Source organism: Peromyscus eremicus, chromosome 7, assembly GCF_949786415.1.
Source record: "Peromyscus eremicus chromosome 7, PerEre_H2_v1, whole genome shotgun sequence".
Lineage (NCBI taxonomy): Eukaryota > Metazoa > Chordata > Mammalia > Rodentia > Cricetidae > Peromyscus > Peromyscus eremicus.
The window spans coordinates 93,838,281-93,854,172 of NC_081422.1; the positions used below are offsets into that span (position 1 = coordinate 93,838,281).

The 15,892-nt window shown below is 41.2% G+C and overlaps 1 protein-coding gene across 1 annotated transcript; it reads left to right on the forward strand.

The window, feature by feature from the left end:
- Window positions 1-1,648: 1,648 nt before the first annotated feature.
- On the forward strand, window positions 1,649-13,791 carry Dbr1 (debranching RNA lariats 1). The gene is made up of 8 exons (XM_059268445.1): window positions 1,649-1,991; window positions 2,507-2,631; window positions 4,614-4,694; window positions 6,794-6,879; window positions 8,524-8,748; window positions 11,441-11,521; window positions 11,737-11,882; window positions 12,761-13,791. The coding sequence occupies exons 1-8, from the start codon at window positions 1,795-1,797 to the stop codon at window positions 13,464-13,466; spliced, it is 1,647 nt and encodes a 548-aa protein (XP_059124428.1). The 5' UTR covers window positions 1,649-1,794; the 3' UTR covers window positions 13,467-13,791.
- The last annotated feature ends 2,101 nt before the right edge of the window (window positions 13,792-15,892 follow it).

Below are 15,892 nucleotides of genomic sequence, written 5' to 3' on the forward strand. Positions count from 1 at the left end.
TTAAAGGCGTGTGTCTCCAACGCTGGCTGTATCCTTGAACACACAGAAATCTACCTATCTCTGCCTACCAAGTACTGGGATTAAAGGCGTGCACCACCACCGCCCAGCTTTCGCTATGGCTTGCTAATAGCTCTGACCCCTGGACAACTTTATTTATTAACATACAAATAAAATCACATTTCAGTACAAATAAAATATCACCATACCAACCTGGTCTAAAAATCAAGTTCTAGGACAGCCAGAGCTGTTACACAGAGAAACGCTGTCTGGGGGTGGGGTGAGGTGGAGAATTTAACAAAGCCATAGCCTTGGTGCTGGCCAGCGACTCTTTGGCATGTGGGTGCAACAGTACCTCACCACTCTTCTCAACATTCCCATCCCCTGTCCCCCAAGGTGGCATCCTAATTTATTTGGAGATCTACCCAATAGCCAGGGTGGGGAATGAAAAAAGCAAAAACAAAACAACAAAACAACCCACTTCTAACCAGCAGTGCCTCTCTGACTTTCTTATATTTAGTCTTTAACATCATTCCAGAATCTTTCAATTATCCTTAGCCTGCTTACATATCTTGCTTTATTTGGAATTAATTTTGGTGTCTTTGTTCCTAGGACATTGTCTCTCTGGTTTTTTTTTTTTTTTTTTTTTTTTTTTTAATGAGCAGACAGCCACTATTGATTGCATACACTTTTAATACCAGATGTGAGCAACTTACAGAGGCAAACAGATTTCTGAGAGGTCCAGGATATTCTGATCTACATAGTTCCAGGCCGCCCAGGGATACATGGAAAGACCCTGCCACAAACAAAGTATACACAAGAAGAAAAAAGGAGTAGGGATATATTTATTTCTAAATCTCGGTATGACCTTGATTAGATTGTCTTTTCTTTCTTTTTTGAGACAGTTTCTGTGTGTATGGTTGTTGTTTTTATGAGACAGGGTTTCTCGATGTAAAAGCCCTGGCTGTCCTGGAATTCACTTTGTAGACCAGGCTGGCCACGAATTTACAGAGATCTGCCTGCCTCTGCCTCTGTAATGCTAGGATTAAAGGCATGGGCCACCACAGCCTGACCTAGCTTGTCTTTTCTTGACTGTTTTTCAGATCTTTAAATGTGTGTACTTCTCTGTATCACCTTGATTAGATCTTCTTTTCTTGATTAAATTTTCAGTTGTTTTCCTTTACTGGTTCCTTCTTTACCATTCATTCTTCATTGATTCGTCGCCACCTTTTCTCTCCAGAAGTTTTCAAGATACTCAGTTACTTTCATTCATCTTGCATTATAGGATAAACAACAATTTGGTAGGAAAACACCCATTCCCCTTAGTAAAAAAAATAATTTTAGAAATTCTCAGGAGATATAGTTATAAAATAATCAGTAAGTTTCAAAATTGCATTTAAAATTTTTTAATGTCATCACGAAAAAAAATCCTTTTTACTTTCTAATTCATTTTTAAGGCGATTATCTTTGCTGGGAGAATTTCTGGAGATTTTATTTCCTTTTCTAGTTTTAAACTATCAAAGCGATCAGATTACAAGGATTCAAGGATCCGGGAAGACAAGACAACGCCTATATTAGACAAGCATAAAGTTTCTTCCTTGTGTTGGCAGGACCTTTCCCGCTCCGTCTCTCGCGAGACTTGGAAGCCGGAAGTTACACAAACGAATCTAAAGTCGCCGCGGCTCTGTTAATGTTGGCGGGAGCCGGGCGGGTGACCTGTCTGGTGCACTCGGCTGTGCGGTCCGGGCTGCGGGTGATCGAGGGCGTTGCGGTGGAGTTCCGCGGCCCGTCGGCACGATGCGGGTGGCTGTGGCCGGCTGCTGCCATGGCGAGCTGGACAAGATCTACGAGACTCTGGCGCTGGCGGAGCAGCGCGGCCCGGGACCGGTGGATCTCCTTCTGTGCTGCGGCGACTTCCAGGCGGTGCGCAACGAGGCCGACCTGCGCTGCATGGCCGTGCCGCCCAAGTACCGCCACATGCAGACCTTCTACAGGTGAGCGGCGCGCGGCTGGGCCTCGGAGCCCTCGGAGCCCTCGGAGCGCACCCTGGACGGCCAGCAGGGGCGGCCTTCGCGTGAGGTTCCTCCTGCCGCTGACCCCGGTGTCCGGAGGACCTGGCACTTAGGAAATATCCCTGTCCTCCTTTCTGTAGACGTCTGCCTGCCCCTTCTTCCCAGGGATCGGGGAGACGCCAGCAGTTTTAGATACCTACTTTGCAAATGCTAGAATTCTAGGATTAGTTAATTTAATGATCCAGTTTTTACTGGACCTGCTGTGTGCTAGTCTGGGTTCTAGAAGCCCAGACGATAGCCGTGAACTTCACAAAGTTGTTGACCTCGATGAATGTCTACTGGTTTGAGCTCAAGATTTCATTCATTCGTAAGGACAGGGATGGATGGATATTGGGGGACGTTTGGCCGTTTTTGAGCTCGGCCTTTTCCTTCTGACCCTCTGTTGCTTTTCTGCTGTGGGTAATTTGACTCCTGACAACTTGACCCTTATCTTGTAGATATTACTCTGGAGAGAAAAAGGCCCCAGTTCTCACCATCTTCATTGGAGGAAACCATGAAGCCTCAAACCATTTGCAAGAGTTACCCTATGGTGGCTGGGTAGCACCAAATATTTACTATTTAGGTATGTGTTTAAGCACACTTTTTTTTAATCTTGTTGGGATTTGTACCGATTGGGAAGTATCTAGAGGACATACGGTGTTGGGGGATTCTGTTAACTTAAATAATCATGAGAATTGAGTTAAAACAGTTATTCAATGGCCAGTCATGAAAATCCATCCATCCTTCTTCTGATGGTTTAAATAATAGTATGATTACAAAAATTTTGCTATTTGTAGTCTATTTTTTCTTATTAAATTAGATTTTATAATGGAAAATGTTAAACATACAGGAAAATATCAAGTAGTATAGTAAATTTCTCTACTTGTTAACTTCAACAACTATTACTCTGTTTTACCCCCATACTTAAATACTTAGTATTGTTTAAATTTTTCCTGTGGGAGATGACTGGACTATAGCAAATCATTTCATTTGTATATCTTTAAGTGCATGATTTTTGAGTGATTTTTTTTTAACACACGTAGTACCACTTTATACCTAACTAAAGTAAGGTATTCATTATTGTCTTTTGCCTTGTTCCTACTCTTATTTCTCTGTATGTCTAAGTTACCAGCTCTACAAACTATTTGCTCAGGTAGAATCCAAACATTCGATCTTCAGGATTCTCTCTTAACCTCCAGTGGGTCCTCTTCTCTCTTTTTTCCATGTAGTTTATTTGTCTTAGAATATGAAAGATTGTCTTGTAGCATTTCCTGCATTCTGGATTTAGCTGATTGGCTTCCTTATATTATTTGGAATGTTCCTTTTATTCTCTACATTTTCCATCTTTTAAAGTTTGCAACCCTTTCATTTCTTTACTTAAATGTAGATTGTTTCTAGAGTAATTTTCAGGCTTTTCCAGTGATGGAATCATAACTTCGGGAATTTTGTTTCTCTGGTTCATTACTGATTTATCGTCTTTCAACAGCCTCAGTATTATGAAAAGTTGAAGTTGGGCAGGGCATGGTGGCACACGCCTTTAATCCCAGCTCTTTGGAGGTAGAAGCAGGTAGATCTCTAGGAGTTTGGGGCCAGCCTGGTCTACATATGTAGTGAATTCCAGGCCACCCACAGCTATATAGTGAGACCTGTCTCAAACAAACAAACAAACAAACAAAAAGAAAAGGTGAAACTGTCAGAGGAGTCAAAAATGAAATGTAGAAACTGCATGTTCTTTATACATTATACCTGTTGATTGATTCCTGCTGTGTAATTCCAGCACAGGACATGTTTCTTCCTCTCTCTAATTCCTGCCACCGATGGCATGTCCAGCTGGGTGCCACTGTGTTTCTGTTTGATTTTAACATCCGACCTCATTCATCCTTTAGAATACACTCAGTCTCCTGGCTGATTGATTCCAGGCTTTCTCTGCCTTGTGTATCATCAGCATATTAATGGTATATGAAGTGTAGTAACCTTATTATGACAAATATTTTCAAATGATATGAGGACTTGCTAGGGTCTGAGAGAAGCCCCTAAGAAAGACCATCAGTCACGAATGCAATCAGCAAGAGCATTTATTATTTCCAACATGTTGGGGTGGCAAATAGCAACTCCGAAGGGAAGTCAAAAGCTCCTTTTAAACAGAGTTAGAGGAATTCCAGGGAGGAGGGATTAATCTGGTGCTGATTGATGGAGAAAAGATTAGTCTGGGGGCTGATTGGTGGGAGGATCTAGTGGTTAGAGACCTTCCAGCTGCAGGGTAGGGAAAGCTATCTTTCACTTACCAGGTGGGGGCTCCTGCTGAGCCAACAGAAGGTGGGGGAACCTGCTGATTGGTTGCCCCTAAGTTGTGATCTTCTTGAGAACTGCTTGCTCAGCTCCAGCCAGTTCCAGTAAACAGAAACTAAGGCCTGGTCCCTGGCAGGGCTGTTAGAAACCTGTCATGGCTCTGGTCTGGTTCCCCAGCCCTCTCAGACTATATAGAATTCCAGGCTTCTACATGGCTTATTCTCTTAGTAGGTTCCTTCTGCCTATAACATTTTACTGAATTGCATAATTTTTCAGGTTTGGCTGGTGTAGTAAAATACCGAGGTATAAGGATTGGTGGAATCTCTGGCATCTTTAAATCTCATGACTATCGAAAAGGTATTGTTTGTTTTTTTGTTTTGCTTTTTTGTTTTGTTTTGTTTTTTTGAGACAGGGTTTCTCTGTGTAGCTTTGTGCTGCTGGAACTCACTTGGTAGCCCAGGCTGGCCTCGAACTCACAGAGATCCGCCTGGCTCTGCCTCCCGAGTGCTGGGATTAAAGGTGTGCGCTTCCGCCGCCGCCACCACCACCACCACCACCACCACCCGGCGAAAAGGTATTGTTTTGAGTGAATAACTTTTATATTTTAGAGCTTGCATGCCCTAGAGTAAAATGAGCAAAATTTATAGTTTGACTTATCCATCAAATTTCTTGTTTACATGATACTATTCTTAATTTTTTTTAAAGATTTATTTATTTATTATGTATACAGCATGTATGACTGCAGGCCAGAAGAGGGCACCAGATCTCATTACAGATGGTTGTGAGTCACCATGTGGTTGCTGGGAATTGAACACAGGACCTCTGGAAGAGCAGTCAGTGCTCTTAACCTCTGAGCCATCTCTCCAGCCCTTAATTTTTTATTATAAGTATTTTATGCACATGAAAATGTAGATACTGTATAGTGTATATATGTGTTCATGATCTAGTTTTAACAATTCAGTGTCAATTTTAATTTGATTTTTAAGAAATATAACAGTATAGGTATAACTGAAGTTCCTCTTCTTTCCCCCTCCCAATAGACAGGGAATTGCTGTTTCCAATTGAGTGTCTATTATTCACTTGATTATTTCATCTCACTACTGAATATGCAGGATTCCTGGGTTTTTTTTTTTTGGAGGTGAGGATCAAACCTAGGGCCTTGCGCTTGCTAGGCAAGCTCTGTACCACTGAGCTAAATCCCCAACCTGGGGTTCCTGTTTTTATGTGTTGAACAGTGTTTTGCTTGCATCTTTTGCAGCTTGCTTCCTGGTTTAATGTGGTTCTTTCATTATTATTATTATTATTATTATTATTATTAATTTTTGTTGTAGGAATTTAGCAGAGTCATTGTATCTGGGGTAGATATTAGAATGAACAGCTGTTTTTTAGAAGTACTTTAACCTTGAAGAATCCTTGTGGAAAACAGTGATTGTTTTGCTGAAGGGTCATTGCAGACATCCCAAGATTTTGGTTACAAGATGACTCAGGCACACCTGAGACTCTTGTCTTATTGTGTATTGCAAAGGATACATAGTAAAGGACTAGAGTCACGGGGGCCTGTGATGCTCTCCTTTAGTAAGACATGTAAATTAGATTAGGGACCTTAGTATGAAGAAATACTTTATGTAACAATAAGTACATCTTTGTACGACTGTTCGGGGTTCAGTTCATCAGAAAAGCTGGACCTTCCTGTTGCCACATAGGCCTTAAAATTTCATCTTGGAATGTCTCCTTTCTTCAATCAACCTGTGCTACAAGGTGCACCCAACAAATTTTTTCATTTCTTTTACATCTGACCACAGTTTTCTCTCCCTCCTCTCCTCCCATCCCTCTTCCCCTTCCCCCACTAGTCCACTCCTCTTCTGTTTCTGTTCAGAAAGCGGCTGGCCTCCCATGGGTGTCAACAAGCATAGCATATCACGTTGAGATAGGACTAAGCTCCTCCCTTTGTATTAAGGCTGGGAGAGGCAATCCAGTATGGGGAATAGGTTCCCAAAAGCCAGCTCAAGCATTAGGGACAGGCCCTGATCCCACTGCTAGGAGTCCTACAAATAGACCAAGCCATACACCTGTCACACATATGTAGAGGGCCTAGGTTGGTTCCAGGTTTAACATGTTTTTGAAATCCATGTCTTTACTTGTTATCTGTAATCTGTTCACTTATGGATAGTTTCATTGTGTGGACACACCGCTGTATCTAACTGGTTTTTTAGTTAGAGCAGTGGCTTAGATTCATACATATTGCACAAATTTTATGAATTAAATTGGCAACTAAAACAATTTTAATTGTAACTGTTAATTGCAAGTCTGTTTCTTTACCCCTCTGCTCTCCGTGGTGCTAACCTGTTGGCATGGACTACAAAGATGGGCCCTTTGTTACTGGTCCATGTGAATGTAAATTTGGAACCACTTTTGGAAAGACAATGGTAATACAGTTTATTTCTCTCCAATTTCAGGTCATTTTGAGCGCCCCCCTTATAATCCATCTACCATCAGGAGTATATATCATGTGAGAAATATAGAGGTCTACAAGTTAAAACAGGTATGTGAAAAGTACACAATAGACTTGAAATAAATTTTGTACTAAAATGTATTTGATTATATTGGCTTGCAACATTTGAGAATAGCAATTCAGTATTTCTAAAATTTAGAGTTTGAATAGTCTTTAGGAGGTTCACAGGTGAACAAATTTTAATTTTTAATAGTTTAAAGTTTATTTTAACGTGCAGTTGTAAAACATTTAATTTATGGTTTCACATATTATACTTAGGCTAAGAATAAAGTGTATGTGCTGAAATAAAATAATATTTTCAAATAAATATTTTAGCTGAGTGCGATGGTATAAACCTAATCCCGTCATTTAGTAGGCTGAAGCAAGAAGATTATGAAGTTGAGGTTACCCTGGGCTACAAAGTACAATCTTATCTCAGAAGTGAAAATTTTATATTACTAAATTTTAGTATTAGATAAAAATAACTAAATAATAATATTTAATAGAAAACAACTAATGGGAAGATGATAGGGGATATGAGAAATTGTGAACATGGTCTCAAAAAACTGACTTAACTGGTGAATGAAACTGAAGTTGTTGAGAACCCACTCCAGGGGTGATTTGGGGCTGAGCGGTTTTCACACATAGTATTTTATATAATCTCGTTCAAGTTTGGGGAGGTAGCTCTCACTCTGCCTTCCCTAATTAAGAGTTCCAAGTCAAGGTGTAGCCAGACAAGAAACCTGCCCAGGACCTCCCTGTCTCAGTATTCATGTCCTGCACTGTCCCCAGAGCTGCAGTGCGTGGTATGCTCACAGGCCTTTCCTACGATCTGTTTGTTCTTTTCTTTTGGTGGCTTTTTACCCCTTACGACCCAACTGGATGCTCCTATCCAACCACCACTTCTCTGGTTGGGAGTCATCGCCTTTCTTCAAATCTGATTATCCATTCAGTGACTATTATATCTGACCTACATTCTGTATTGTCTTAAATAGTAATTGTTTCAATTTAGTTTCCCAAGTACTTGTTTCATATACTTGATAGTGCTAAAGAGTAAGTAAAGTGTAGAACATATTTTGTGTTTTCCTTATAAGCAACTCTAGATATTAATTTATGTAGCAAAGGGAGAATTTTGAGTCGGTACTACGTGAATATGTTAGGGAAAACTGATGGCAGTGTAGAAGTCTGTACCGAAGGCCGACCATGCAAGCACTCCGCCACCCATCTGCATTCCCATCTCCTAATGTTTTCCGGTTAAGTTTTTGGGTTTACTGTATTAATTATCTTGAAATCTTATTAAGTCTGTGTTCTCTAGATCTTCAAAATTATAATTTCTTTACTAGATGAATTAACACAGAAAGCTAGATTGTCAGTCTATAAGAGCTGGTGCATGTGGTGTAGAGAGGAAGGGATTAACGGTTTGTTTAGTCTATTTCTTTTCTTTTCTTTTTTTTTTTAAAAGATTTATTTATTTATTTAATGTGCACTGGTTTTTTTTCCTGTATATATTCTGTGTGAGGGTGTTGGGTCACTTGGAATTGGAGTTACAGACACCTGTGAGCTGCCATGTGGGTGCTGGGAATTGAACCCGGGTCCTCTGGAAGAGCAGTCAGTGCTCTTAACCATTGAGCCATCTTCTCCAACCCCTGTTAGTCTATTTTTAAGAATTTTCTTTCTGTTCTTCTGTTCTTCAAGTTGAAGCAGCCTGTAGATATATTCTTATCTCATGACTGGCCAAGAAGTATATATCATTATGGAAATAAGAAGCAACTTCTTAAGACCAAATCTTTTTTTCGCCAAGAAGTGGAAAATAACACGCTAGGGAGTCCTGCTGCCTCGGAGCTGTTAGAGCACCTAAAGCCTGCGTACTGGTTTTCTGCACACCTTCATGTGAAATTTGCAGCCTTGATGCAGCATCAGGTAGGACAGAAAATATTGGTCCTTATCCTTAATAAACACTTACTGAATATCCATGAACTAGGCACCGTGGGTACAGTGGTAAAGCCAGAGATGGGGCCAGGTGGTGGCGATTGTCTTTATCCCAACACTCGGGAGGCAGAGCCAGGCAGACCTCTGTGAGTTTGAGGCCAGCCTGGTCTACAGAGCGAGATCCAGGACAGGACAGGCACCAAAACTACACAGAGAAACCCTGTCTCAAAAAAAAAAAAAAAATTAAAAAAGCCAGAGACGGAAACACAACTCACCTCTTAGGAGTTGCTTACTCAGTACTCAGTGTGGGAAAGAAATGAGGAAGCAATTACAGAGCAAGGTGAGTGTGGTAGAAAAGTTTGGCTGAGGTGTTGGAGGGACCCAAGCAGACTGGTGGGCTCAGATTGGTCTACTGATGGAGAGGACAGTTTCCAAAGGACTGCATGTCTGAGCTGCATCTGGAGGTCTCAGGAGACAGTCTATGGGTGTTGTAATAGAGAGACCAATGCTTGAAGACTTATAGGTCTGAGTGCACAGTGCGCTTGGTACTAGCTCCTATCCCTGAGGTGTAGAGGCAGATACAGACGGAACAGAGTCAGAACTGCTTTCTGGGTAGAGCTTGGGCACTTACTCCTTCTAGAGTTAGTTAGTTAGTTAGAAAGGGTCTTAGGAATATTCTCAAATAAAACTATGTTTCAGAAACATAGTTGTAATGTAGGGAAGGGTTCGGTCCAGTACTTGGGGAAGCACTGCATGTCCCAGCCATTCCAGAAAGATTGGGCCATTAGAGCTCTGAGAAAGTCTCCAGAAGACTTGCAGAATTCTCCAGCTGTTAACCTGCATTTCCTAGGTGGTTTCCCTATGGAGTACTTGATGAGAAAGCAAGATTTGGGTATGAACTGGAAGGTGATGGGAAAGGTGGAGACCGGTGGAACCAGGTGGTTGTTCTAGAAAGACAAATGGGCAGGTTTGTGTGTGGAATGGAGTGATGGCAACAGAGAGGGTGCTGCAGAGCAAAGGGCAGGGAGCACAGAGGATGAAGCCGGCTCTAGAGAGGCTCTGGGGGCAGAGCAGTAAGCGTGTGGTGACAAGGAGGGAGCACAGGATGACTACCAGAGGGGTTTTTTTGGAGGCCGGGGGTTAGGAAACCATTTAGAAAATTCAGGCTTAGCAGTTGGAGATTTCTTGAAGTCCTTTATAGAGTTTCTCAGTCTTTAATGCATTAATGAGCACTTTGTAGAAAGGAATGTCATGTGTAATGCTTCCCAAACTACTTTCCTACTTTAACAACACTCTGAGATAGTTTGTATCTGAAAGTACGCCCAAAGCACTTTCAGCTGTGGTCTTACTCCAGAGCGGCGGAAGTTAGACTTTCACTTATCTGTGGCCACTCAGTGACTGTGCTTCCTTGACGTCCAAGCATGCCTTTCCACATCCCGCTACTTTCTTTTGCTTAAGAGACAGTGGGGATCTCGTTATGTAGATCAGGCTGGCCTTGAATCCAGATCTGGCTGCCTCTGCCTTCTGAGTGCTGGGATTAGGGACTTGTGTTACCATGTCTAACTGACTCTTGAGCTGTTTTTTTGTTTTGTTTTGTTTTTTGGGTTTTTTGTTTGTTTGTTTGTTTGTTGTTTTGTTTTTGAGACAAGCTTTCTCTGTGTAGCCTTGGCTGTCCTGGAACTCACTCTGTAGACCAGACTGGCCTCGAATTTATAGAGATCGCTTGCCTCTGTCTCCACAAAGTGTTGGGATTAAAGGTGTGTACCATCACCGCCCAGCGGTAAAAAAATAGTTTTATGGGATATAATTTACATATCAAGATTAACACATCTTAAATATATAATTTACTGATTTGTTGTTGTTGTTGTTGTTGTTTTTGTTTTTCGAGACAGGGTTTCTCTGTATAGTTTTGGTGTCTATCCTGGATCTCGCTCTGTAGACCAGGCTGGCCTTGAACTCACAGTGCTGGCTCTGTCTCGAGTGCTGGGATTAAAGGCGTGCGCCACCACTGCCTGGCTAATTCACTGAGTTTTAAGTGAATGTCTAGAGTTGAATGAATACTACAGTCCAGTTTGTTGGTTTGTTTTGTTGAGACAGGGTTTCTCTGTGTATCCCTGGCTGTCCTGGAACTCATAGAAATCCACCTGCCTCTGCCTCCTAAGTGCTGAGATTAAAGGTGTGCATCACCACCTGGTTCACAGAGCAGTCTTAGAACTTGTCCATCTTTTTCCCCAGAATCTTTTGTGTCCATCTGTAATCAGCTTTGCATTCGTAGTTGTAGACGACCACTGATTTCTGTTGTCTCTTCTGAATAATTCATGTAAAAAGAGTTTTTAGTAGCTAGTTTCTTTCATTTGTTTGTTTTTACAAGTCACTCATGTAACACACGTCAGTATTTGACATCATTACGTTGTGAGTGTTTGTTTTGAGTTTTGGGGTAAATGGCAGCCAGTAGTGGTGAAGTGCTTTGTGCTCCACTGTCCAAGTCGGTGTAGACTTTTCCCTTTTTCTTATCTGTCTGTCTTCTCCTTTTTCTGATCTTTCTCTCTCTGTTTTTTCTTTTTGGTAGTCATTCTTTTGACACAGAATTGGGAGCACGTAAGAAATGTTATTTCTGCTCTATTCAATATATGAATTACTTGTGATGTTTTAACATTCTTACATCATGGTTTGTGTCATCTAGGCCACAGATAAAGAACAAGCAGGCAAAGCAACCAAGTTTTTAGCTTTGGACAAATGTTTACCACACAGAGACTTTCTTCAGGTAATAAGAAAATGAGTAATTTTACAAAAGTTTTACTCTTTCAATGATTTTAAAGAAATAGTTTTTACTTCAGAATTTATTTGTACTATTTATAATTTATGTTTTCTGAGAATTTTTTGGCATTGTTTATATTAACATTTTAAATTAACTAGATTTAAAATTATTAGAGTGTTAACATAAATGAATTACCTAAAATTTCCGATTTTGTCCTATAGGTGTTAGAAGTAGAACATGACCCCAGTGCTCCTGAGTACTTAGAATATGACGTTGAATGGCTTACTATTCTCAGGGCCACTGATGACCTGATCAATGTGACCCGGAACCTATGGAATATGCCTGAAAATAATGGTCTGCATACAAGGTAGTTTTGCTCACTTTCGAACTTGCCCTCTGCACTGTGTCCAGTGCAGTGTCTCTGATCTGTGTTGTATTCTGGTCCCTGGAGAGTTTGCTTTGTCTGCAGAGAAGATGGGGCGAGGTGACAATGTGCTTTGGGGATCTGAGCATTTGGTGAGCCTCCTGGCAAGTGCCTGCTTGATGTCCTGACGCACTTGTGAGGTGTAAGTTGCCTGTTGTCTCTAATTTGGGCCTGCCTGGGAGACTTACACCCATTAGCCCCTCCAGGCACTGGCCAGGAGACCCCAACTTTGTACTCAAGGTTGAATGATAGTGGAGAAAGCTACAAGTTTTTGTCCGAGGCTGACAAAAGAAAGGGTCTGTTAAGTGTCAACCCAAGTAAGTTTATGAATGTATAAGCATGCTTCAGACTATGGCATGGTGAAGGTTTAGTTCACATACACATGTTTGTTTTGAGGGATGAGTAAAGTTTTTTCTTAGAGTTGTTTTTTATTTCTAAAGATTCTTTGCTAAGTTAATTATAATTTTACCATGTGGGTTTTTTAATTTTTAATTTTTATTTTATGTGTATGGATAACCACCCTGCATGAATGTCTAGGCACCATGTATATGCCTGGTACCTGTGGAGGCCAGAAGAGGGAGTCAGATCTCTTGAAACTGGAGTTAGAAATGGCTATGAGCTGCCATGTGGGTGCTGGGAATTGAACCCGGATCCTCTGAGAGAGTGGCTAGTGTTCTTAACCACTGAGCCATCTCTGCAGCTCTTGTGTAGAATTTTTAAAGTTTCTTTTTTAATCCTTATGACTGGAGTCCATACTTAGGTGTTTTACTAACTCTTTGAAGGTGATAACATGTACAAACCAATCGCTCTGATTGTTACAGGTGGGATTATAGTGCAACAGAAGAAGCTATGAAAGAAGTAATGGAAAAGCTGAACCATGACCCCAAAGTCCCCTGTAACTTCAGCATGACAGCTGCTTGTTATGACCCTAGTAAGCCACAGACGCAAGTGCAGCTGGTTCACAGGATCAATCCGCAGACTACGGAATTCTGTGCCCAGCTGGGCATCACAGACATTAACGTCATACTTCAGAAGGTCAAGGACAAGCCTTATCTGTTTGGTGAATATGAAGAGCAGGGTGATCTGGGAACCGATGACTCTGAAGAAGACCGGAGTGAATACAACACGGACACATCTGCCGTGTCCTCCATTAATCCAGATGAAATCATGCTGGATGATGAGGAGGAGGAAGTTGCAAGTGCTTGCAGTGACATGAACACGCCTTCTGTAGAACCTTCTTCCGATCAAGCTTCCGACTTCTCCACAAGCTTTTCCGACGTCAGGAACTTGCCAAGCTCCATGTTCGTGTCTTCTGATGATCCGTCCCATTCTCCGACTGTTAGGGAGGGGAAACCTGGGGAGACTGTGCAGTCTGGGGATGAAAAGGACTTAACTGAGTTTCCCCTGAAGAGGCTGAGTAATGAACATGAGCCTGAGCAAAGAAAGAAAATTAAGAGGAGGAATCAAGCCATTTATGCTGCAGCAGACGACGATGATGGTAATGATGAAGACAGGGACTTGTCTTAGCGATGTATGTAGTAGGTGATTTCAAGACCCTGTTTTTAGGGTTGAATTTTTGATTTATTACTGGACTTTGTAATAATGAAATGATGGAATTTTAGTTCTCTATCAACTTTGTTTTTAGGTGTATGTTTCAGATATAAACTTATTAAAATTTCGTATGAAATTTGGTTGATGACCTTTTTTTGAAGACATTCACTTCCATTTTTGTCAGCACTTACTGCATTTGAACTTTGAGAAACTGTTCTCTAAGAAGGGACTATGAAGATTAACTAAGATGGATTTTGTAAATGTTTGGATGCATAAAGCGTCACTTAATTGCTGAAATTAATATCCTGTTGGCTCATGTGTATTATATTTTAGCCTAAATTTTTATGTAACTGGTAGCTGTATTAAAAGTTATCTTGGCCCAGTGCAGTTTAGTATTAATTACCAACCAGATTGTCTAAATGCTGTCTCTTGCTGCGTGATAGATTGATAGGAGTAAAGTATTGTCAAATGTCATGTCAAACAACTCCACCTCGCTTGTTTCTAATTACCGTACCTGGGCTGCCTGAGGAGATTACCTCTGGACTTGGGAACAGAATCATAGCTCCAAGGGTCTCCTCCTCATCCACTGCAGTCCAAATCCAGGCAAAGGAAATCCTGAAGTGGTGGGCTTCCATTCTGCCAGCATTTGACGTCAAAGCTTTGGGACTTGGAGGCTTTTATGTTTGTTCCCTTCCATTTGTTTCATTTAAAAGATTATTTTCTTATTTACATAAGGTATTTGAAACTGAATTTTCCCCACTAGTTTGAATTCCACAAATTCAGATCATGGTTTTCTCCAGAAAAGTTTTTCTAACAAGAAAAAGAACACATGTATGCCTGAGGCAATTTGTAGTATTAAACTACCCCGAATTTTTTCTTTTTTTCTTTTTTCTCTTTGGTTCTTAGAGACAGAGTTTTACTGTATAACAGCCTGGGCTGTCCTGGAACTCGCTTTGTAGACCAGGCTGGCCTCAGGAGATCCATCTGCCTTTGCCACAGAGTGCTGGGATTAAAGGCGTGCGCCACCATGACCTAGCTCTTGAAAATTCTTAAAGCAGAAAATAGTTACATATAAGACAAAATGCTAGAATTAGTAGATGTTGATTCTAAAAAACAATCAAGAAAGAATACAAATGCAGGCTGTGCAGATCTCAGACAAACAAGTTCCAGATCAGCCGGGGCTATGTAAAGAGACTGTCAAAAAAATTTTAAGTATGCAAATACAAAGATGCAAAAATATTATTCTTATAATATTGTCTAAGCTTGGTAGAAAGTATGGTTAGAATTTCTTAGGAACATAGGATTTATTGATGTCAATTGTAGTTGAAATGGAGTAAATACGAAAGTTATCAGAAAATGATTCCCATAAAGTACCTGGTGGCTTTGTGACAGCTTGTCCTGCCTGTTACCACAAAGGCCAATGGGCAGAGACAAATTGAATCATTTAGTTATGTTCTATTCAGGTGGTGGGCCATCGGAAGACTGCACTGGGTTCACACCCTAGGAAGAATGAACCACGTTGTATTGCACTTCCAGCCAGCAGGCTATGTAAGGAGAGGCAAAGGGTCCAGAGCTTAGGGTCTCTCCTGTGGTCAGGTGGTCAGTCCTGTCCCTGACATTCATGGTGCTGGTGTCTCATTATCTGTACTTCTCACTTGTTATTGTCTCTGGAACACCTATGTTTGAACACTCCCAAGGACACTGAGTGGTTAATGTCCACAGGTGGTATCCTGTGTTCCTCCGAGTGCCACCTGGGCTTGAGGTTTAACTCAACGAGCCAGCCAGCAGTGTGTGCCCAGTGAGCTGTTTATGATGTGTACATGCAGATTTTCTCCTATAATGAGTACAGGCCCTGTAGCGGAATAGTCCAGTTTCCTCCGGAAAGTGTTTAAAGCCTGCTAATCTCTCCTGTTAAACTGTTCCACAACATAGAAAAAGAATAGGTTCTTTTTATGAAGCAAGTGTAATGCCAATGCCAAATCTAAAGTAGATGATGTGAAAAAGAAACAACCTCACAAAATGTCAGAAAGCCTTGGGGCTAGCGAGATGGCTTGGCAGTTAAGAGCATTGGCTGTTCTTCCAGAGGATCTGGGTTTGGTTCTTGGCATCTACATGGAAGCTCACAACTGTCTGTAATTCCAGTTCCAGGGGATTTGATACCCACTTCTGCCCCCACTTGTGTATCATTCACACATATGGCACAGACATACATTCAAACAAATACGCATGTACACATAAAACAAAAAAAGTACATTTAAAGATGACGTGGCGTGAGCCATACATACAGTAGAGGTGGTTCAATACTGTGAAGCCTGTTGAGACAATAGAGGTGATAAGTCTAAGAACAAACCATGATGATTTCCATAGATAAGGAAAGGGTCTTTGACAGAATTGAGCCCCGA